Source organism: Homalodisca vitripennis, chromosome 3 (genome assembly GCF_021130785.1).
Source record: "Homalodisca vitripennis isolate AUS2020 chromosome 3, UT_GWSS_2.1, whole genome shotgun sequence".
Classification (NCBI taxonomy): Eukaryota; Metazoa; Arthropoda; class Insecta; order Hemiptera; family Cicadellidae; genus Homalodisca; species Homalodisca vitripennis.
In genome coordinates, this window is record NC_060209.1 from 32,338,853 (window position 1) to 32,362,291 (window position 23,439).

Here is a 23,439-nt window from a genome sequence, read left to right on the forward strand (position 1 = left end):
ACAACCACAATTACTACGCATTGACTACATTTATATATGGAGCCAAAGCATAACAGGCATACTCAATACAGAGATGTAATACATATTGATGAAGTATAAAGGCGCTGAATCTCTCATGGTAATTATAATTTGTGTTCGCCTGATAATTTAGATGAGTTAGTTTAACTTAACTAGGTTCTTTCATAATGATTTCTAATAATGATTAAAAAGTTAAATAGTCCTTAGTATTAGTGAAGATTAGTAAATCTTTGTTAATGCATATAACAACATTAAATTTGTATAAGTCAGTAACAATTTTTGCATTTTGTCTGGCTCCACATTTTATCACCGGTCCATTTAACTTTGTTAAATCATTAATTCCAATTAAATATCAAACATACAATTACATCAAACTAAAAAAATTAAAATTGCAAAGTAGAGGTAGTTTTTCTAGTTTTAGCATCTTTTTTAAACAATATAAACTATTGTCTAATATCACTAAATTAAAACAATTAATACAGCTACAGCATGAACTGAAATTAACACATAATGATTGCTGAGTAATAAAGTTTCTTTTTAGTGACACATCATAATGTTATAGCCTTTAACTTTGCTACATACTGTTAAATTCATATATTGTATAAATTCATGATTGAAATTATTAAAATATTATTGTAATACATTGACATTTATTAGTTTTAAATTGGTACACCTGTACTGGGTTCATAATAAAGTATTGAACAGCTTGATTGGAAATTTATTTTTTGTCTTTATCTTGTTTTATTAGAAAGCTGGATATAATAAATAATAATAATGAGTTTTTGTGTTACTAGTCATAAAGTTTTTCATAAACCCTATAAGATTATTTATGTTTGGCATATTCATTCATTCATTTCTTAGCCATAAACACAAATAGTAAAAAATATTTTTTCGTATTATTTTGTTATTAAAGAAGTTGTATTAGATAACACTTGTTAAAAATACCCAATATGTAAAAAAAATAGAACAGCCAGCTGATATTGACTTGCTTTATTAGTTAGACGCCTTCCCATTAGCACCTTCATAATATCTTTCCATGTACCTTCCCATTAGCATCCACATAATATCTTTCCCATGTACCTTCCCATTAGCACCTACATAATATCTTTTCCATGTACCTTCCCATTAGCACCTACATAATATCTTTCCCATGTCCTTCCCATTAGCACCTTCATAATATCTTTCCCTTGTACTTTCCCATTAGCACCTACTTAATATCTTTCCTATGTACCTTCCCATTAGCACCTACGTAATATCTTTCCCATGTACTGATCTTACTTAGTTACCAATACTGTTTCACAATATAATATGTGCAATATACATATTACGACAATATACATTTTTTTATATTACAGTCTATCATTGCAATTGAAAAATATAATAATAGTACAGTTATTATTTGTAACGAACTGGGACTCGTGGTGTAGTGCTATCCTGTATTTGCGTCTTGAAGAGTGGCGGAATTCGCTTTCTTGGTTTCCAAGGTTCAAAAGACTTTGCGCTCTTCTCCCCCTTTTATAAATAAGTTAATGAGTTTTTTTTAGTTGTTCTACTAAAAAATTTTTTTTTAATTCCTAAAATTTCTTTTTCTTCTGAAAGATAGTTTTATTGGTATTTATTTTATCCTAAACAAGCAACATTGAGCGTGGCTGCTGCTTAGATGGGTGACCGCTGAGCGATCCTGTCTTTGCAAACAGCCCGCTTGCTCGGCCATTGCTGGTGGTTAGGAAGTCATCTTTAAGCCGTTGGTCCTAGGATTAAGTTTCAGACAGGGCTTAGTAGCCTTAACTTCGCCGGGTAAAATAAAACATTTATTTGACTTTTTTAAATTTTAAGGTTGAAAAGAACTCATTATGTACACATTAAGTACTTAAAAAAACATTACTTTTTAATAACCAAACCATGAGGAAACCATTAGTGCACAGCAAAGTAAACTATATGTCACTATTCAATAATTGTTCTACCTTTCTTCAACAAAACGCTTTCCCTTACAATGTCGTCAAAGTTCATGTCAGACAGCATACATGCATTTGCAATTAAACTGGTCAGTAATTGTAATATGCTTTCAGTTTTAATTTGTGCCACATTGGACTGGACCTAGAGGGTATATTAGCAAATCCACTACTGGTCTTGAAAACCAGGAATTTTGGAGATTTTATTACCAAATTTTCTTGTCTATATGTCTGTAAGTTCCTAGTCAATAACTAGAGCAATACTGGATTAGGACCAAGGCTGATTAGGAACTCAGATAACATTAGAATTGAGAGTTGGCTTTGTGTTAAAATAAACAAATACCAAAGTGTTTCAGAGCCTAAGTTAAACTGTTGGTTCTTTAGTTCCTGGTAACGAAGCTGTTAATTAATGATCATTTTTAAAGATAAGTTGACATTGAACAGTACCAGACTACTACACAGGTCACCTCCACTCATTCTAAAATTCATATCATGTTCGCCCGTGATTTCATTTTCAAAAGAAATAGAGAATAATACACAATTAGAAAAGAACTAGTGATTTTTATAGTGTAGTGTAAGGTACTGATAACTCTTGCTTTCATGCAGTGTGATAGATTTTTCATGCTTGATGTTACATCATGCATAAAGCACGATAGGGGCACTATTTGGAGCCCGTGTTTGATACTTCAGTAATGAAATAAACTATTTTAGTGACTTATTCAGCAGTTTCCTAGCTTTCTTTTATCAGAGGAGAGTTATGGATATCATCATGTAATTATATGATATTCTGTAAGTTTATTATGTGTGCATGCACTATAGTAATCTTTACTGTGATTGTTCATTTTTGTTTCAGCATAAACTTTCAAAAGATTATACCCAAAACAGACTTCATTAAAGAATCTAGTGTATTTAAGGTTGGTAGTTTTTATGCAAATGTTTTCACTCAATATGTAATTATAACTGTTGGAATATAATATATGTAAACATAAAACACTGAGAAACTTTTTATATTTTCAACACAGTTTTCATTGTAATATTTTGGTGAAATGAACACATTTGCCTAGTAATAATAACACATAATGAAAAATAAAGAGAATGGCATAACCAGGGCCGTACTCAACTTTGGTGGACCCCGGAAAAGATATTCGGTTGCGTCCTATCATGTCCCACCATCGCGCCCCCATCACACCTCTTCACCCTCCACTGTTATCCCATTGACGACATCTAACTATTTTGTTAATGATAGTTAGATTCAGTAGTGAGTTACATTATTAGATTGATCTTGTCTTGTCTGTCGACAAAGTCATTGCAAATAGACGGGTGGCGGAGAAGGTCCGGGCTCCAGTAAAATTGTCGGAAAAAACCAGACTGAGTACGGGCCTGGGCGTAACTAACTGTTGCATGGACAACGTTTCTTTGTTGTTGGAAGGTTAAAAATAAATATTAACATACAAATATAATCCAATAACAATATATTATATCAGATTTGTTGAAAGTATGTTGAAAGTATCAATAAGAGAATTTTAGTGAAAAATCATGAAGATCTATCCATAATTAGCTAAGATATTGAGGTTTTACTATACCTTTGTATATGCTTACTGGTTTTGTTCAAGAAGCCCCTCCGTAGCAGTCACAGAACACACTAAAACGACCTTGTCAAAGTGTTAATATTGCACACAAACACAATGATACATAACAAAAATAAGTATTAAGTCTTGTTGATTGTTTTATTTTCAGCTAGGATAAGTCTTAAGGAGAAATAGCATGCTCAATATAAAATTAGGCAATAGCGATAAATCACATTTTTGCTGCATATTGAGCTGGCAAGTGTTTAACTATACAATTGGATGATAAGAACTGACCTTGAACTTCTGCTGAATAATGATTCAGTGCTGACCATTGGAAGATGACGAACTGCACATGTGCTACTATATTCATCGTTTTTATATCAGACTTTTGATAACTTCTTCAAATATGCTACTTGTAAATAGAACCTTCATGTCAGTTGTCACAATTTAGGATGCACTGTAATAATGCAAACCTATTTATACCCAATTGTTGACTCTGTCGACAACTGAAGTTATGTGATACAAAACCACTTACTTTAGAGTCTTGCTAGTGTGTTCTTGATGTTAGGAAATGAACAGAAGTCTCATAGAACTATCTGTAGGGGAGAGCGGGGGCATGTTGAGACAAACTTCAGATTTTATTTTTTTACATTTTTTGTTTTGAATTATTTTGTAATTGGAAAAAATACTGATATTATACTTCAATTAGTTGTGCACTTTTCTATGGTATTGAACGCTTTGATTAACTATATATATCTCCCAAAATTAAAATATTTGTTTAATGCTGTAAAGTGTATCAATGTTCCCCACATGGGGGGCAAGTTGATACTAGCGAGAGGCCAAGTTGATACAAGTGTATAAAATAATAAGCTAATAGACATTAAGGTAGCAAATAATCACTTAATAGACAATTGAAAAAATGTATTAAGCAGAATATAGTACAAAGGTAACGTAAGACATATTATTAAACTATTTTAAACACACAGTTTATGAGATTGTGTTCATAACCTACTCAGAATCACTGATTACAAAGTCAGATGTACAGTGAATACAAGTGTACATTTTACAGTCTTTCCCACATTCTATATGGGCCCATTTTTTGCAAGAAATGCACTGTATCCAGTCCTGACCTGGCTTGGATTCGGAGAATGGCCTCCAAACATATGAGACACAGGGCGTCGTTCTCTTCCTCCGACTCTGATTCAACCTTCATTTTTATTCTTTGGGACGCATTTCTGTTTCTTCACCTTGTTCTTCTCCTTGGTCTGACTCTTCTATCATTTTAAAAAGTCTTTTTTTTGGCGTTTTTCTGACTTGGCTACCATTTTAGCTTCCTTTTTTTTTGGCTTCCACTTCCACAGCCTCTCCTTAACTGGTGTGCTAGTAAGGATAGCGGATTTTAAAGATTTCCTCCCTTTTTTGATATTTTTTTTCGCTCTCCAGCTTTAGGGTAAGGGGCGGATTTCTTGAGGGCTTACAGTGAATACGCCTACAGACACATCCTTATTTGTAGATGGAACTGCAGTTGTAGTCTCAGTTCGGTTCACTTTGGAGTGTAGACCATCATCAGCGTTGCTTGTCCCAGCTTGAGAAGTCTTGACAGTGCTGTCTTGTGAAGTCATCTCTCTATCCGTGACTGCGCTGGACAAGAGTCATCCTCAGTAAACACTTCTCTGTTGTATGGCGCGATTCCTGTTGCTTGAAATCCAGATATAATATTTGTAGGATTTATTGCTCTAGGGAGTGCCATCTTTACTATGCCAGGAATGTCGTAGATTGTTACAGTTTTCCCTGCATTGTTGACCATCCAGTCGTCGACATGAAGCGAAGTAAAATCTTTTGAAAGGCCCATAAACTGACCTGTCAAGCGGTTGCAGGCGGTGGGAATGTGGGGGGGGGAAAAGACAACATGACGATACCATTTTTCTTTGCAGAAGTTGAGCACTTCAATAGATAAGTGTGATTCATGGTTATCCAAAAACCAACAAGCAGGGATTGCCCTTGCTAGATCTTACGTGGCCGTGAAAATGTTTAATGAACGTCAAAAACGATTCAGATGTGATCCATCTGGATGGGTAGGAAGTTCCAATACATCCTGGTGGCCCGTTAATGATGAAGTGATCCTTGAAGAATACTCTTGGGAATACGAACATTGGAGGAACTGAGTTGCCGATGGCACTGACAGCCAATACCATAGTGACAGTCTGCCCCCTTTCTGCTGACGTAGCTTTCCCTACTTGGCGTACTCCCTTTCTGAGCTACGATTTTGTTTGGCCTCTGAACTGTTTTGCACACCGGTCTCGTCAATATTCCAAATATCCTTAGGTTCAATTTTGTATTTATCTAAAGTACTCTTCAAATTGTCAAAAAATAGATCAACATTGACTTTATTAAAACTGGTAGCGCGACTAAGGCTCATAGCCTCAGGCTCCCTGATTGATAGTCTAGGGTGTCTTTTCATAAATAAGCTAAACCAGTCCTTTGTAGCCATTTTATGGTTAATCCATGAATCAGGTAATGTAATGATATTCCTATTAGCCATAGCAAGTTCGTAAGCTAAAACTTTGATGTTTTGTGTGGTGTAAGTCCGTAGTAGATTTTTTGAAGAGTGTATTAAATACTCTTCGAGTTGAGATTCTAATTGGTCTGGAAAAATTTTGTCTTGGTTTGGCATACCCCATTGTAACGGTTTTGACTTTGCGATTCATCTTTTTTTCTTATAAATCTAAACAATGTCATTTAGTCGATCTCAAAGGCTACAGCTGCTTCCCGCAAAGACATGGTTTTGGTCTTGACAGCTTCATAGGCTTTTTCAAAGCTCTCATCCGGGACTTTCCCTCGATCTGTCTTCCTGGTAATAATTCTGCACCATGTTTCTGTAAGAAAAGACAAAACTCTAATTTTTACAATATTGGGGTACGTTGATACACTGTATCAATTTGCCCCAGCTACGCGTATCAACTTGCCCCATTGAACAATTGTCTCTTAAGTCTCTAACTTAAGTCTCTAAAATATAAAGTCCAGAAATATGAAACTAATCATGGAATTCTTACCAAGAAACAGGTGTTTAACTGTGCTAACAGTGAACTTCCTGAATATTATCCTCTTGCTGGTACGCCAACTCAAACACACTAGCCAACAATTACTTTCTACTCATGAAAACACAATTTCAACAATAAAAACACGTAGAGTACTCTGTTGACAGCTGGACGCCGTGTGGCACTGCGTCTCGGTAAACAACAGCCTCTACTGACTCATGTCCGCCCTGCGCATGCGCGTTAGCTCACAGTCACATCTGTATCAACTTGCCCACGTATCAACTTGCCCCGCTCTCCCCTATCTATAACTCATTGTTCTAAAATTCAGCTGTTTGGGATTATTGGAGTGGCGATTTTACCTTTTAAATGTTGTATAAATTATTTGTGTTATAAAAATATAGTTTATTCCCTGGAATAACGAAAAAGTTCAATTATATTGACTTTGTAAACCACATGTTGCATTACAGACAATATTTTGACATTGAGTATTACAAATAGTTCTCAGGGATTTCGAACAAAGTTATATTTTTACGGTTTAAGTTTAAGCTAAGCTAGCAGTCATACTTACAATTTATAAACTTACATTCATGCAACTTGATTTATTAACTACTGTAGATACCATGTTGATAGGCATGCAATTTATTAACCACGGACAATAAAGCTTTAGGACTAATAGATATTGATAAAGGTTTTTAAACACAACAATACTTATACTCTGATATATAATCTTCTATGTACATTGTGTTTGCCTTGCGAATGTCAGTTGTTAGTTTCACACATATGCACATTACCATGATCTGGCTCACAGGAGCTGCAAGAACAACGTATAAAGAAGGAAGAACCGGAGGAGGAACAACTGAAAAAGGATCCAACAAAGAGGTTCTCGACATTCTTACAAACACCAAAGAGACCAATACCCAAACCTAAACCAAAACTGACACCGGTAGAAGATTTGCCATGGAAAAAACGGATTGAATCACCACTACCGGAGACACCAGTACAGCCACAGCCACAGCCACCACAACCTCTACCTCCACAGGTCACATCAGACATTCCAGTGGCATGTGCATGTTAACTAGTGTTTTTGTGTGTAGTATCATTAAAAAAAATATCACTGTGTAAAGGTTGAACTAAAATTGTAAATTAACCTTTTTAAGGAAAAAGAAAATTATTTATTTTCTGTAAAGCCAATTTTGTATTTCATATACATTTTTATGAAAATCTAAAACTCCAAATTTGCTTTTCTCAAGTTTTGTGGTTATATTTTATTTAGTAATTAACAGAAAAGTATTATAACACATTCAATATTCATGTATTTTTAAACATACTCAAATTTAAAATCACAAATTATTTTACTGTTATTTACTAAAAATAATAAAAACACAATTACTATAATATTTAATGAAACCAATATTCTAAATCAGACAATAAACATTATTTAGGGATAAATATATAATATTTTTATTTCATTGTTTTCAATAATCATAATACTCCAATATTTAAAGAGATTGCAAGCAATTTACTATAGCTGAATGATTTACTACTGGAAAGTTGCGTAGAAAGTTTTTTGATATTATTATAAATCATGGTCAGATAATACACTAGAAAGAAAACAATCACAGATTAATGACACTTTGATATTGTATAACAGTTGTGTAAACAGTAAATGTCTTCAAATAATTTAATTACGTGTATTTAGGTAAAAAAACTGTAAAGGCAATTTGTTTTGTATTCTCCCACCTATCATAAAATTTTACTAAAATGTCTTAAGTGTTGTTTAATACCATATCATGTAGATTTATTCTGTTGCATTTCTATAACATAATTCTCCTTGAACCTTAATACAAGATATAATATGGTTGAAATAGTCACATAAGGTCTAAAACAATATTTTCTACATAGAAAAAATGTTGAATGCACAAAAACATACTTTATATTCAGTTGTGGCTCAAATATATCACACACTAACAGCAATCAGAGCTAAATAATCATCTCAGAAAAATCATTTCTTTATTATTTTCTACACAGCAGACTCTCCAAACCCGATTTTTTAGTAAAGGTGTAATTATATTCATCACTCTTATGAATTCGTCTATTTATCCAAATTTCAAAGATTATGTCTGATCTTCACATTTAATATAAATGTGAACAAGAAAAATGTAATTAATTGCATTTTTATCTTACACATTACATTTTTCTTTGCTGTGCAATAAGTAACAATAGTGTTTCTTTTATTGTGATATATCAACAAACAATAGAACATTTCAAAGTTATACGAGGGTTATTAGGAAAATAAGGTTCCCATGATTTTTTAAAATAGACAGCTCTATATTTCTACCTAGTGTTGTACATCAATTTAAAACTTAAAAGTTAAGCTATTTTTCCACATAATGACCGTTTCTGTCCAAAAACTTTTGTAGACGATGCTCCAACTTTTCTATCCTCATGTTGTAGAATTCTGCCGCCAATCCTTTGAGGAATCGAGTAACCTCTTTCTCGACTTCATCATCGGTACTGAAGCGTTGGCCACCCAAGTGTTCCTTTAATTTTGGGAATAAGTGATAATCACTTGGGGCTAGGTCTGGGCTGTAGGGGGGATGGCCGATCTTCAACCAATATTGTCTCAACTTTTTCAACAACTCCATCTGAAACTGAAGGCCGTCCACTTCGGATTTCATCATGAATTTCCATGCAGCCTTCACTCAATTCTCTACACCGTTTCCGAACGTGTTGAACAGATATGCAGTTTTCCCCATAAACTTCGATTAACTGACGATGAATTTCAATAGGTGAAATCTGTTTTGCATTCAAAAAACGTATCACAGCACGAATTTCGCATCTGGCGGCAACAATGATAGGGAGCTCCATCTTCGAAAGCAGCTAGGCCGGCACTGTTGGACGTAGCGAGGCGCGAGTGGTATGGATAGAGAGAGGGTCAGCTGGTGAGTAAGACAGTGTTACCAGATTTCTCCCAATATATCGCATTCTGTCTCGGTGGCATGGGGAACCTTATTTTTCTAATACTCCTCGTAATTACAAATTTCCATTTATTTAACTTGCATTGAAAATGATCATATTTAAATATGTATATGTATTTAGTATTGTACAGATTATAAAATAGAGAAAGAGTACTTAAAATTTCCATCCTGGACTAATTCCTTCTTTTCCTTTGTCGACACAAATCCACTGCTTCAGAACTTAACAGTTAACATTTTATTTACATTTTCTTTTAGTAGAAGTTCTGTCTGTGTTTATACTTTTATTTGAACAATATATTGATCTTACTTTACTCATACTTAGATGTAGTACAATTAAAAAAAACTAATCTTTAAAAATATATTATTTTGTGAATAAGTTCATGATTCTTCTATACTGTAATAAGTTCATAGTATACTAACCTGTGATTATTATTTATTAATAGAGTAAAAACTAATATTGTTTGAATTTAAATCTTTCATCATCTTAATTAGTCTAAACTTTTCATCAGTTTGTTTTCAAAATGATCATTAAGTGAAGTAAAAACATTGTTTGTATTAATTACACAGGTAAAACTTAACTTTTAAATATTTAATTATCTCCTAACAAAAGCATGAACAACGTTCGTATGGTATTTGTCATTAAAATCAATACATTGAAATGCGTTTGTAGCACATGTAAATAATCATTATGTGTAAAACCATACAGAATATACAAGAACAGAGTATACATCATGAAGAGACGGTACAGTCATCTACAACAACATGGTCAGAGAGTGTACATATAGTAGAGGAACTGACAACACAAGACTCGAGAGAAGAGCGAGTGTATGACGAGAACTTGCTGAGAGTGTCAGACGAGGATGGACCTATTATAACAGAGGCAGTGTCCACAGAAAGTGTTTTTGATGAGGTGATCATTTTATTTCTTTAGAAACTAAAGGTTCCTTGATATTATATGAGGATTATGATTGTGTTATATTTTTTTAACAGAATATGAAACTTAATACAAGTTAATTTGCTTCCTGCTAATAAGCGTAATGTTTTCGAAATAGATATTTATTATTAGGTGCACATTTAGGCATGATCATTTAAATCACTCAATATTTGCCAATTTTGTCAAATTTGCCATTTGAGTAATCATATTTCAGGCTGAAAAATTCTGTACGCCATTGATTCAAAGAATTGCTACATTCATTGGTCTGAATTACTATGTAACACTAAGCTATTTTTTTTTTTTTACAATACAATCACTCAAATTGGATTTGTTTTGTTAAATTCAAAGTAACATTAAAATTAACTTATGATTTTTTTAATAAAAAGGGTGATTGAAAAAGATTGCTGGTTTTGTATACCGAATTAAGAGATTTATTTTAATAAAAAACTAAAAATAAATACATCAAAATGTTTATATAACCTTCCGATTTCATGTATGAAATATTATGTCATGCATGTGGCCTTCTCTACTGTGCTGGCACGCAACAACTCTGTCCATGACATTCAATGACTACACAACAAGATTCCACTTCCACTTCGACGAAAACCCGTTGAATTTCCACATTAAATTTGGTAGCCATAGATGGTCGGAATTCCAAAAAATGACACGATCCTGGAACCGTTCATGGAGTAACATAATTGTTTTGCGGGCAGTGTGGCAGGTGGCACCATCCTGCTGAAACAAGTTATATATTGTTTTACTCTCATTGTTATTTAATGGTTTCAATTGGTGTAATTCTCCAACTACAATTAGGAATTGATTTATCAACGCTGCCTGTCTCATCAGATTGAGGAATATTCATATTGCTTTCAGGTTTGTTAGTTTAGAAAAAGGAAATTAGCAGAAATAAATTTGTATGGTTTCCCGGTAATTAACTGAATTAAAAGACTTATAGCTTAACATGCTCATGGCCAGTTCCTGTCAGTGAAAAACTGTAGAAAAGTTCTGATTTTATTTTCAGTTTTTAGCTGATCAGAGCTGAGTAGATGTGTTCTTAGACCAGATGTTATTAATTTAGTCCTTTTCGTATTACTAATCTACAGTGCGATCTAAAGTCTGAATTATTCGGTTAATGGACCTAAAATTTAAAGTTCACAAAACTGTCATAAAACAAAGGAAAATGAAGAAAAAACAAGAATTTGGGTATGAACTGGGGATTCTTTTTGTTCTATAGGAAATAAAAATCAGTTTTAGGTATACCCCTGAGGGATTGAAGTGCTTAAAGGGAGTTTTTATGATAAAAGTTCTAGCAACATTAAGGATTTTCTCATTGTTTATCCTTTTCATAAATATTTAAATTGGACTTTTGTATGTTGTAAATTATCTTGTAGAATAGATAAAGCATGCCCAAGAGAACATTCATAAATCAAATGTCACTCAAAACTTGGCCTCCTTCAAAATTCTTGAGCATGATTATTCCAAAATTTTCTCAATGGTCTGAACAATATATAAAATATTAGTAATTAAAGGCAATGAAAATAGCATCTGTTGAGGGGTGTTTGTGTGTTGAATTCTGTTAAAATATTAATACCTGTTACATTGTTGGTTTTTTATTTCTTTAACAACAAACTAATTTAAAATGTTTAATTTTACCCATGTCATTATCATACATTAGCATATGTCCCGCAGCAATAAAAGTGTTTTATTTGATTTGGGTCAAATAAAACTTCACCCAAACTTCACTTCATAGGATTCGGGTGAGGGGAACATGCCTTGAAAGGGGGTTTAGCAATTGAAAATGTAGAGTTGGAGGGTAGTCTACATGAAACATCTCTCTAAAGTTTTATGTTTAGCTTAATGATATTAACTATAATCTTGTAACTTGTAAATATTTCCCAAGTATACTCTTTAAATTTGAAGTTCTTTAAAAAGTAGCAAGTACAGTAAGTTCAACTCTTAACCACTTCACAGTTTTTACGTAATATTATGCATTGTTATTATTGTTCCTGATTATCCTGTTGTTTGCCATAATATTGTGCAAGAAGCATGTCTATGACAACCCCATGGTGCACAATTAGTTCCGGCATTTTCTACTAGATGTCAGCACTCCTTGGTCCTATGTCATGAGAGTTTGCACCTGGGTGAGTTCGCTGTAGTCACACAGTGCAGACAGCAACCATGTGTTGTATGTTTTCCGGCGTGGAGTATTTTATGGTTATATTTCTAGTATCTATTGTATCTTGGAAATATCTGATATACAAATAGCCCATTGGCTTCGTTTGCCTAATGATGACACGGAGATGGATAGTGAAAATGACTTAGTAGACAACATATAAAAACTAAAAATTTGAATTGAAATTTGAAACCTAACACAACCAGAGAATGGAAACTACAACTCGACAATGGAACAACCCAAGACCCAACAGACATTGCAAACTGCTTCAATAACTTTTTTGCCACAGTAGCGGAAAGAACACTCCAAACCCACCATAACAGGCTTAACACCCCACAAAACGAAGACCCATTGCCAGAAGTAAATTATGAATTGCAATTTCGACCAGTAACCCACAATGACATAAAAAATGCCATTAACTCCCTGAAGCCAAAAACTTCCTCGGGTATAGATGAAATATCAGCAAAACTGACGAAAATCTGTGTAGAAGAATTAACCATCCCTCTGGCAGATATCACAAACAAATCCCTCCAACAAGGAATCTTCCCAGATCTACTAAAAACCGCTAAAGTCTATCCAAAATACAAAAATGGCGAAACTACCAACACTAGTAGCTACAGACCCATCTCACTTATCCCGACTTTCTCTAAAATAATAGAAAAGGTAGTCCTCGACAGGCTACTCCTCCACCTAGAAGAGAATAACCTCCTCACAGGCCAACAACACGGTTTCCTAAAGGGGAGGTCAACCGCTACTGCCCTGATACAACTTGTAGAACATGTAATCGACGAACTAGAAGAGGGAAACACTGTAACAAGTTTTTTCTTAGATTTCAGTAAAGCCTTTGATTGTCTCAGTCATAACAGACTACTCACAAAGTTAAACACCCTTGGAGTGACTGGGACAGAGGCTAAGTGGTTCTACAGCTACTTATATGACAGGAAACAGCTTGTGGAGATACAACACACAGAAAATGGCATCAAACAAAAAATCAAATCTGAACCCACCACTGCGCAACGAGGAGTCCCACAAGGTTCAGTCCTGGGCCCTGTGCTGTACCTCCTCTTCACTAACGACCTTCCTGGCTGTTTGGAGGACAACTGCCATACAGTAATGTACGCCGACGACACAGTGCTCACACTGGCCAATAGATCAGCAGAAACACTTACCAGAAACATACACACCACCCTCAACACTACTAGACTATATTGCACCACAAACGAACTGGTCCTGAACGAAAAGAAAACAGTCCAGCTAAATTTTACCACAAAAAATAAGAACAACGCCAACATAGCATTACCGGGCATAGAATCCAAAAATAACACCAAACACCTTGGGGTAACTATAGACTCCAACCTGGCCTGGACAGCCCACATAGATCACCTCTGCAAGAAGCTCGCCTCCAGCACCTATGTCATAAGGAGGTTAAAACAAATAAGTAGCCTGGAAACAGCAAAAACAGCATATTTTTCTTTATTTGAATCCCACCTCAGGTATGGCATAGCAACCTGGGGGGGAACAAGTAATGCCAACATGGAAAGGCTCTTAATACAACAAAAAAGAGCAATAAGGTGTCTTGCAGACATTGCCCCACAAGAAAGCTGTCGAGATGCCTTTAAGGAGCTCAAGATCCTCACAGTTGTGTCACTCCATATTCGAGAAGTTGTCCTACATGCAGTCACCACAGCACAGACCAGACACAGAGACATACACCGCCACAACACTAGACATGCTGCGAACTTCACACTACCACCTCACCACCTCAGTCTATATGGGAAGAAGCCATCATATAAAGGTGCAGTCTATTTCAACCATCTGCCAGAACATCTCAAGAAAGAACCAATCAAGGGGCTCAAGAATCAACTAACCATATGGCTGCAAGAAAATCCTTACTACACAGAAAAAGAATTTTTTAACACCTGAACCTGTTTTTAAAACACTTTGTATTGACACAATGTACTGTTCTCTACGAATATGTCATTAAAAGAATATTGTCTATTGTCTATTGTCTATTGAATAAAGCCACTAAAAACAATTTTTCTTTGCATAAAAAAGTATATATCTAAACTCTACAAACCTGTCTGTAAAAAAAACACAACAAATATTTAGGAATACTATATATATTTAAATTTTTTAATAAAACTGTTAAGGGGGAAAGTAGCGTATATCTATTTATTGCCATTTTAAAACACATCTGGTAACTATACACCGATGGTGAAACTACATTCTATAGACATTTGGACTAAATAGTCTCAGTTCTTAATATATGCTGCCGTAAAATTGTAGGTAGTATGAATTTCAGTTGGTCAAGAGTGGCAGGGAATCGTTTACAACTTCAGTAACTTATATTTTATTAGTGATCTGATATTTCAAACTCTCATGTATTAGATTTTTGTCCTGTGCAAACTGCAAATAGATAAACTTTCAGAAAGTCCGGTTCCAAGAAGGATCTGAAGACAAAAAGGAAGACTCAGTTGAGGAGGAAACAAAAGAGAATGTGACGAGAGAGGAACAAGAGAGCACTAAAGAGACAGAGTACAAGAGCGAGTTCGAGAGGCAGTTAGCAGTTATCCAGAAACAGATAGAGTCGATACAGCAGCTGCCTAACATGCTGCAAGCCAACCTGCAGGCTCTGCAAGAGCAACTCAATAAGATAGTTGAGGCCAAGGAGTCAGCAGATAAAAAGGAGGTGAGAGATTGCCAGGGATTGTTAGTTATCTTTTTTTACTAAGTAAATATCTGCATTTTTCAAAAATGAGATATTAAGAAATATATTATTTCTTAATATCTAGTAATAAAGTTCTGCTCTAAAATCAAATCAAAATCTTTATTGTCTTTAGGCATATAGCAATCGACATGGTCATCATTTTTGCTATGATAAAACTTATTTTGCTATACGTAATTCTTAAATTAAAACAGCATTGATAAATAGCAAATCAAATCTTAAACTAAATCTATAAATAAAATATATAAATCTTACATATTTAATAGACTTACAATACAGTTATTTCTGAATCTGGCATGTTTAAAAATTCATCGATACTGTAGAAGGGATGAGCAGCCAGTCATCTATGTAACTTACATTTAAAGAGACTAAAAGATAAACCTTTGGTTGAGAGCAGTAACTTATTATATAGTCAAATACACGTATAGTATGGCAAGATCTAATTTTTTCCAATCTTGTAAAGAGTACATCAAGACGATTACCATGCCTTGTAGATTGTTCATGGATTTCATTCCTTACATTACATGTTAAATATCTTTATGAATATAAAACAATAAATAAAATATATAGAGATTAAAAACAGTTAAAATACCTAAATTAAATAAAATGATTCTTCCCCAACTATTAAATGTATATTAGATATTTTAGAAACTGCATTCTGGAACTAAGACAAAGATAGACTCATGGATATTTACATAAAGTTTTATAAAACGAAACATTATATTAGTTATATTATCTATAATAGTTATTGCTGAACATATATTATACACAAGCACTATTTTAGTAACCACTGATAACTTTGATATTGTAAAACTTGCAGTGTAAACTTATTTGGACATTTTTTAGGTAGAGGAAGCTCTAGAACATAAACGAGGTTCAAACTCACATCTTCAGTGGAAGGTATGTAATTTGTTTTGTGTCATTTTTTTAATGTTTACGATGGTACAACAGTAAAATATTTGAAATCAATTTGAATAAACTGTACAATGTATGTGTGCAATAGATCTGGGGCAAAATAAAATTTAGACAAAAAATAGATTTTGCAGTAAAATTAACAACTCTTTAATTTCTTTTCTAACGTGTCATGTTTTTATTATTGTTTTATTTTATTCTAAAATGTTAATTTTAATGGGATTTTATTCCATTCACTGTAACATGACTTTGTAAATTATTTGTGAAATTCTTTATGGCATTAATATATTGCTATTATATTGGTAAAAACAAATAAAAAAAGATAACCAAATGTTTATTTATTGATACTGTAATCAATGGCATTACTATAAAACGTCATATTTACATAAATTTCAGTTGCCCTTTAATTCCTATTATATTAATTTTCATATGAACGCTATATGCATTAGTAAATTCTAATCAAAAATACTTTGCGTGTTCACTACTGCATCCCCACTGTCACTCACTATGTGGTAGAAACCGTCATCCTGGAACACAAAACTATATGGCTAACATATATAGTCAATAGTCAATATACATATGGTTCTTCAATGCTGATTTAATTTTTATTTAAGTGTTTCATAGTTGGTTTTAAGTAGACAAAAAATTGTTTAACTTTTTTACAATTTTAACATCTATAATCTTTTTTTACATTTCGACTTCCACCAAAGCTAGTGTGGCTGACAATTGAGTTTTTTATTTGGAGAAATAAATCTATCGACTTTACAAAATACTAGGTTATGTACTTACACAATTTAGTTGGTTCTGAGGTCCTGGAGCAATACAACTGATTGTTTACCAAACACTGTGGGGAAAGATTTTATTTGTATTCATTACTTTACACAAACAAAAATCTTGTTATAATCAAGCCTCGTTCTTATGAAATCCAACTACCATCCAATAAATACTGATATAACTGAGAATTCAGTTCTTGTCAATATTTGACCTACAGTCCACTTGATGTAGTAATGTAGTATTTTTGATAATTACAATTAAAGTTTTCATCTCATCTTATAAATTTACATTTCCTGTAGTTTCTTCATCAAAAATGTATTAAGAACATAAAGTAACATGATGTACTTTTTAATGTAAGTGGTATGGAATGCTTTCTGTTCTAGATTGATGTTACTGTGGAAGAAAAGACAGAGGAGAATGCAGAGGAAGATGTCCAAGAAGAAAAGACTGAAACTGTTGATGAAGTAATAGAGGAGACAAACATTTGTGAGTCAACAGAGTTAGAAGAAACAAACGTTCTTCCAAATGGTTATGATGAAAACTGCAAAAATATGGGAAAGCAACGCCAAAGAGAAGATGGTGTAAGTTTGGGTAATATAGCAAATTAGATTTTTAAGTTAACATAAAAATAACAATTTTACTTTATTGGTAATTTGCATAATTTTTATATGGAATTGCTAAATACTATATAATCCAAAGAATGGTATTATTAATAATTATTATTACTCTCAAAACAGACATTAAAATTAATCATTTCAACCACATTACATTTCTGATGTTCTACCTTTACATTTACCATGACCAATGTTGATGTTAAGATGTTGTTTGAAGATGAAACATACATCTAGGTCAAATAAAATTATGGGCAAGTATGCATTGAACAAGTCATATTTTAATAGTTTGATTACTCTAAAAGTTTCAATTATTTTCATAAATAATTTATAGTGCACAATCTTACAGATAAAATAAAGTGGCAGTGCATACATCAGTTAATACGTGAAAACTCCATTCAAATTCAGACAATTATTTATAACTTATTATCAGAAGTAGTTTGATTAGAAAATATAAATGTTTTGTAAGTCAATTAAGCCATACAAGATAGTAGGGTAATGAACAACGCATGAATCAGCACCATAACTGAACAATAAGATAACCTAAGCATTTCTAGAGTTAGTTCTAAGCATTTGGAAAATCCCTATCATGATTTTATGGTTAACGCAAATCACAATTAAAACTTAATATGATTAGGTACATTTATGTATTGAACACTATAAATATATTAAATGGAATCCATTTGAAGTTTCATCATTATACATATTCAAAATTTTTGAGAATTAAAAATGATTCAGTGTAGCGTTTTAGATATACTGTAACAACAGTATTATGCCTTGCGTACAAAAATATAGGTCTTTAAAAAAGTGTTTGCTGTCCGTTCTTGCCTAATACATCATGTCTTCTGTTATTAGCTCTCCTAGAGTATATAACATAAAAACTAGATATATGTACGTGTAAACACAATCTGACTTTTATGATGAAAAGTTTTATTTAACAGTGTAAACAAATTCTAATAATAATAGTCCTTGTACAGAATACAGGAGTAAACTAGATGTATATTTTCAGGAGGGATCAGTGTGTAAGCCTCCAATGATCAGGAATTTTCCACGCACCGTGGCGGAGAGGCCTATTGTGTTGCCTGGTGGCCGAAAGTGGTACAAACCACGAGATGCTTACAATGAGGACTTCATTGCAGAGACCATCATCAACCAATCTGAGGTTCTTGTTGGCTCGACTATTGGGTAAGTGTCTGGTAGATTAAGAGATGCTTACAATGAAGACTTCATCAAAGAGATCATCATCAACCAATCTGAGGTCCTTGTGGGCTCCACTACTGGGTAAGTGCATGGTAAATTAAGAGATGCTTACAATGGAGACTTCATCACAGAGATCAGCTTCAACCAATCTGAGGTCCTTGTGGGCTCCACTATTGGGTAAGTGTCTGGTAGAATAAGAGACGTGTACAATGAAGATTTCATTGAAGAGATCATCATCAACCAATCAGAGGCCCTTGTGGGCTCTACTATTGGGTAAGTACTGTATTTGGTAACTTGACCTAGTTTTAATAAATGTAGGTCTTATTTCACATGAAACGTGAGTACTTTTTCATCCATTCAGAGAATAAGGTAACCATAATTTTAGATAGATTGATCAGAAATAAATTTTGTCTAATCAGATCCTGTATTATTCATACAATTATATTCAGTTTTGTATCCTTTATTCTAATTTTATCTTAATGAATTTAACAAGCTTCTCAGAAAGGTGTCCTGCATGAAAAGTCTTGTTTGTTGTCCTCATTCTGCATTTTGAAAAGGGGTGTTGTGCTTTTTAAAATTCATAAATAGAACTTCAAGTAGCCTAATATTACAAATCCCTATAGAAGACTTAAAAAGTGTTATAATTTTACAAGTTAAGAGGGAAGAAGGAAACAGAAGGAATAGCTGATTATTTCTTCATTTCCCTCACAATGACAATTTTGGGGCAACCAGTATACCACAATAATATTGTGTATTAATTACGCATTGACCATGGACAACGTTTATGCGATAAGCAGTAAGCAAAAAACTTACCCTACTATCTTTCTGATCGATAACAACATCGTTGTCTCCTCTAGTGCCCTCTCATTTCTCTTCCTACAGTTGCCTTTTTCAACTTGAGTGTGTAACAGCACACAAGTTTCGTCGCAGGTGACAATTAGTTCCTTTTAAATTTGCCATATGCTCATATTAAATTTGAAGCTTGGAAATGAAACATGAATAGTAATCAATTATATCATTTAAAGTAAATGGTTTACTTTTATGTTTCTATACTTTAACAGTGTATTTGTTCTATTTGGATGTGACTGTTTAAATAAATTGAATTCTATTTACTATTATAAATAAAAATAGATTGGTTACAGATAAAATAATTAAAATTGTTTGCAGATTGAATTTCCGCAAGTATGAACCTCCAAAGTTTGACGCAGCCAACTCTGCAGTGTATCGACTGATCCGAGAAATAGAGAACAAGTGTGATGATGGGGTTGGCCTACCAATTGAGGGTCGACCAGAGAAACTTTTGGCTGAAGAGGATTACTTTCCACCAGTAAGTACGGTTTGTAAAGTGTCAATTTATCTAACATCAAACTAAATCAAATAATTTTTTTAATGAGAATTTTCGTGCAGATTGGCTAGAACAATTTTATGGGGTAAAATGGTAAAAATTTCATTATTAAGGTGTTTTATTTTATGAAAATAAAAGGAATTTTGGTTGTACAAAATTAAAATTCTATCTTTGTAACTTTTAAATGAAAATGTTCAGAGAAATGCTTTCTTTGCAATTTTTGAAAGTTTATAATTATCAACACATAGTTTAAATTAAAGTCCCTTTTTGTGTTGGTCTGTTTGTGCATTGATATGTTCTAAATTACATTAAATGTTCTAATTTCACGGTTATTATGTATAAAATTTAATGCAATTTATAATATTTTATAACTATAAATAACTTAGTGATCAAATATTTTTAAGCGATGAATTATAGAGCTTTTCTTAACCTGAAGACGAGTCAGAATTTTGCAGATATGTGATGTTGAGTTTAGCCAACATGATCGACTAGTAAAAAATACAATCTAAATCTATAGTATTATTTTGTATTCATACATGTTTTTGTTTCAGATTAGCAAAAGACATTTCTTTGCAGCTCGTCTAGCCGCACAAACCAATGTAAGTAGTTCTATTATTTGTTGCCTTTTTCACAAAAATATGTACGTTATTAGAAAAAGAACCACTTTTTAGATTTTTAAAATATAAAAGTAAATGAAACTACTTTCTATTTATTTTTAGCATAATCTATAGTTGCATTAAAAACTAATAGCTTAATGGATTATTTTTTGCAAACCAGTCAGCTGCCGACCCTAAACTTTTTCTTACTTTTTAATTCATCAATAGGTTGTTTTGTCACCCAGCGAGTACAAACTTATAAACACTAAGTCTTTTAGTTTTACGTTATAAAAATCAACTATTGATAAAATCTGGAAGAAAAAGTGCTGTATAGTGTTATTGCATTATACAGGGTGACAATTAAGTCTGGAACCTCTTTTTTAATTTTTGAACCACAATAGAAAGAAATACCAAAGTTCACACGTGCTTTCTGGTGATAGTAAACGCACACATCTGCTCAATTACCGACTGGATAATCCCTTTGGGGGACGGTCCACAAGGAGTCAGACAAAATTCTTAAATAGCAGCATAGGTCAAATTTGGTAATCAAATTAAAGGTCTTACTTAGCAGAGTACTATGCCGCAAATCGGACTTCAAAAGGTGGATTCATTCAGTAGTTATAGCTATTTGAATTTTAAAAACAATTGAACAATGTAAAATTATTAAGTATTACAAGTAAACACCAATTTTTAAGTACCTGTGATCAAAGTAAGTGTTCAAAATGTTCCCCTCCCATCGTCTGGCAATGTCCTAGGCGGTTGTAAAAGCCATCCACTGCATTTTTGAAGGTAGTCAACGAGGAATATCTTGAGCTTCTTGGTCTATGAGATTTTCTTAGGTGCGCCAAAATCTCGAGGCTTAGTACGATAAACTTTATCTTTGATTTATCCCCAAAAAAAAAATCCAGCGGAGATAAATCAGGGGAACGAGCAGGCCAATCTACTGCACCACGTCTTCCAATCCATCTTGTGAAGGAATATTTGTATCAAAAGTATTCTCTAACAAGGAGAGCAAAAGTGTGGTGGCACGCCATCTTGTTGGAAATAAATTCATTGAAAATTGTCGACCAAGAGCAGCTTGTAGTGCAGGAATTATCTCATTTTGGAGCATAGCTAGATACGATTCACCATTTAAATTACCATTGATAAATAATGGGCCCATAATTTTATTTCCTATAATACCTGCCCAAACGTTACGTTTCTGTGGATGCTGTGTATGACTCAATCTGCCACTTTCACATTCTAACAGTAGTTGTGTTATTGGTAATAATTATTGATTCCTGGCTTCGATTACTACATTGTCAGATGATGGGAGGGGAACATTTTGAACACTTACTTTGATCACAGATACTTTAAAAATTGGTGTTTACTTGTAATATTTAATAATTTTACATTGTTCAATTGTTTTAAAATCAAAAATAGCTATAACTACTGAATGAATCCACCTTTTGAAGTCCAATTTGCGGGCATTGTACTCTGCTAAGTAAGACCTTTAATTTGATACCAAACTTGACCTATGCTGCTATTTAAGAATTTTGTCTGACTCCTTGTGGACCGTCCCCCCAAAGGGATTATCCGGTCGGTAATTGAGCAGATGTGTGCGTTACTATCACCAGTAAGCACGTGTGAACTTTGGTATTTCTTTCTATTGTGGTTCAAAAATTAAAAAAGAGGTTCCAGACTTAATTGTCACCCTGTATGTGACAGTTAAATTATATTTCATTTAAATCATTTTGTAACTGAACAACATTCTAAATAAATTTGTTGTAGTGTTAAATTGTAATAGATAAGACAGACGACTACTTTGTTTAGATAATGATCTTACACACCATTATTTTATTTATTTTCTAATTTATCTACAACTGTTTGTTATGGTCTTGTAACAGGTACACAAATTGTTGTACAGTAAAGTTTGTTCTCGCAGGTCTGAAATAGCAGTTATTAATAGAAATAGCAGCTTTTATACTACCTTTAACATAGTGTAATCCAAATTAGTGAAGACATCAAAGAAAACAAAATGTTTATTAATAATTTTTTGAACATTCTGTGTATTACACTTGTATATACAAATTAATCATGTTCACAGTTATCACAATTTACAACCACAATTTGGCATGTTTCCCTGCGTGGACTGTAACAACGTTGCAAGATTATAGTTTTAGGACTTGGCCTCAACAGCTCAACAAGGAATCATTGAGCTCATCTCAAAGTTTTTGCCAAGGCTTTGCATAATTCACTTCAACCTCATATGTTGCTGGTTGATAATGTGACAATGTATGAAAACAAGACATGCACACGTGAAAGGTATAGAAGAAAAAAGTTTAATAGAGTATGTGAGAATTGTACACAACAAAGCCTCCTCCCTCAGTTTATACAATAAACATTACTCATTTTAATAGAATATTAAAATACGATTAGTTTTATGAAATGGACGTAAATAACGGAGAGCCTCAAACTAATATAGTTGCTACCGAATGTTGTCTAGGTTGTCAAAAAGGTTGATTTGAAAACTACAGACACGACTTAGTAATGCATTTTGGAAAATATTGAAATGGAGTCTGCAGTTTGTTATAGCAAAGTATAAATGTTCATATGCTGCAACTGTGTGTCTTAGC

General features: G+C 33.3%; 1 protein-coding gene across 2 annotated transcripts in view; it reads left to right on the top strand.

Annotated features, from left to right (window-relative positions):
• LOC124356777 (titin-like) overlaps positions 1-23,439 on the top strand; it is a 42,087-nt gene that overhangs the window by 18,349 nt on the left and 299 nt on the right. The window contains exons 8-16 of one of the 2 annotated variants that reach the window (XM_046807974.1): positions 2,824-2,884; positions 7,385-7,615; positions 10,261-10,464; positions 15,090-15,350; positions 16,233-16,286; positions 17,456-17,653; positions 18,693-18,868; positions 20,051-20,210; positions 20,780-20,827. In XM_046807974.1, coding sequence (XP_046663930.1) covers positions 2,824-2,884; positions 7,385-7,615; positions 10,261-10,464; positions 15,090-15,350; positions 16,233-16,286; positions 17,456-17,653; positions 18,693-18,868; positions 20,051-20,210; positions 20,780-20,827 — 1,393 coding nt within the window. The remainder of the gene's footprint in view (positions 1-2,823; positions 2,885-7,384; positions 7,616-10,260; positions 10,465-15,089; positions 15,351-16,232; positions 16,287-17,455; positions 17,654-18,692; positions 18,869-20,050; positions 20,211-20,779; positions 20,828-23,439) is intronic. The other variant, XM_046807975.1, reaches the window with a different exon arrangement.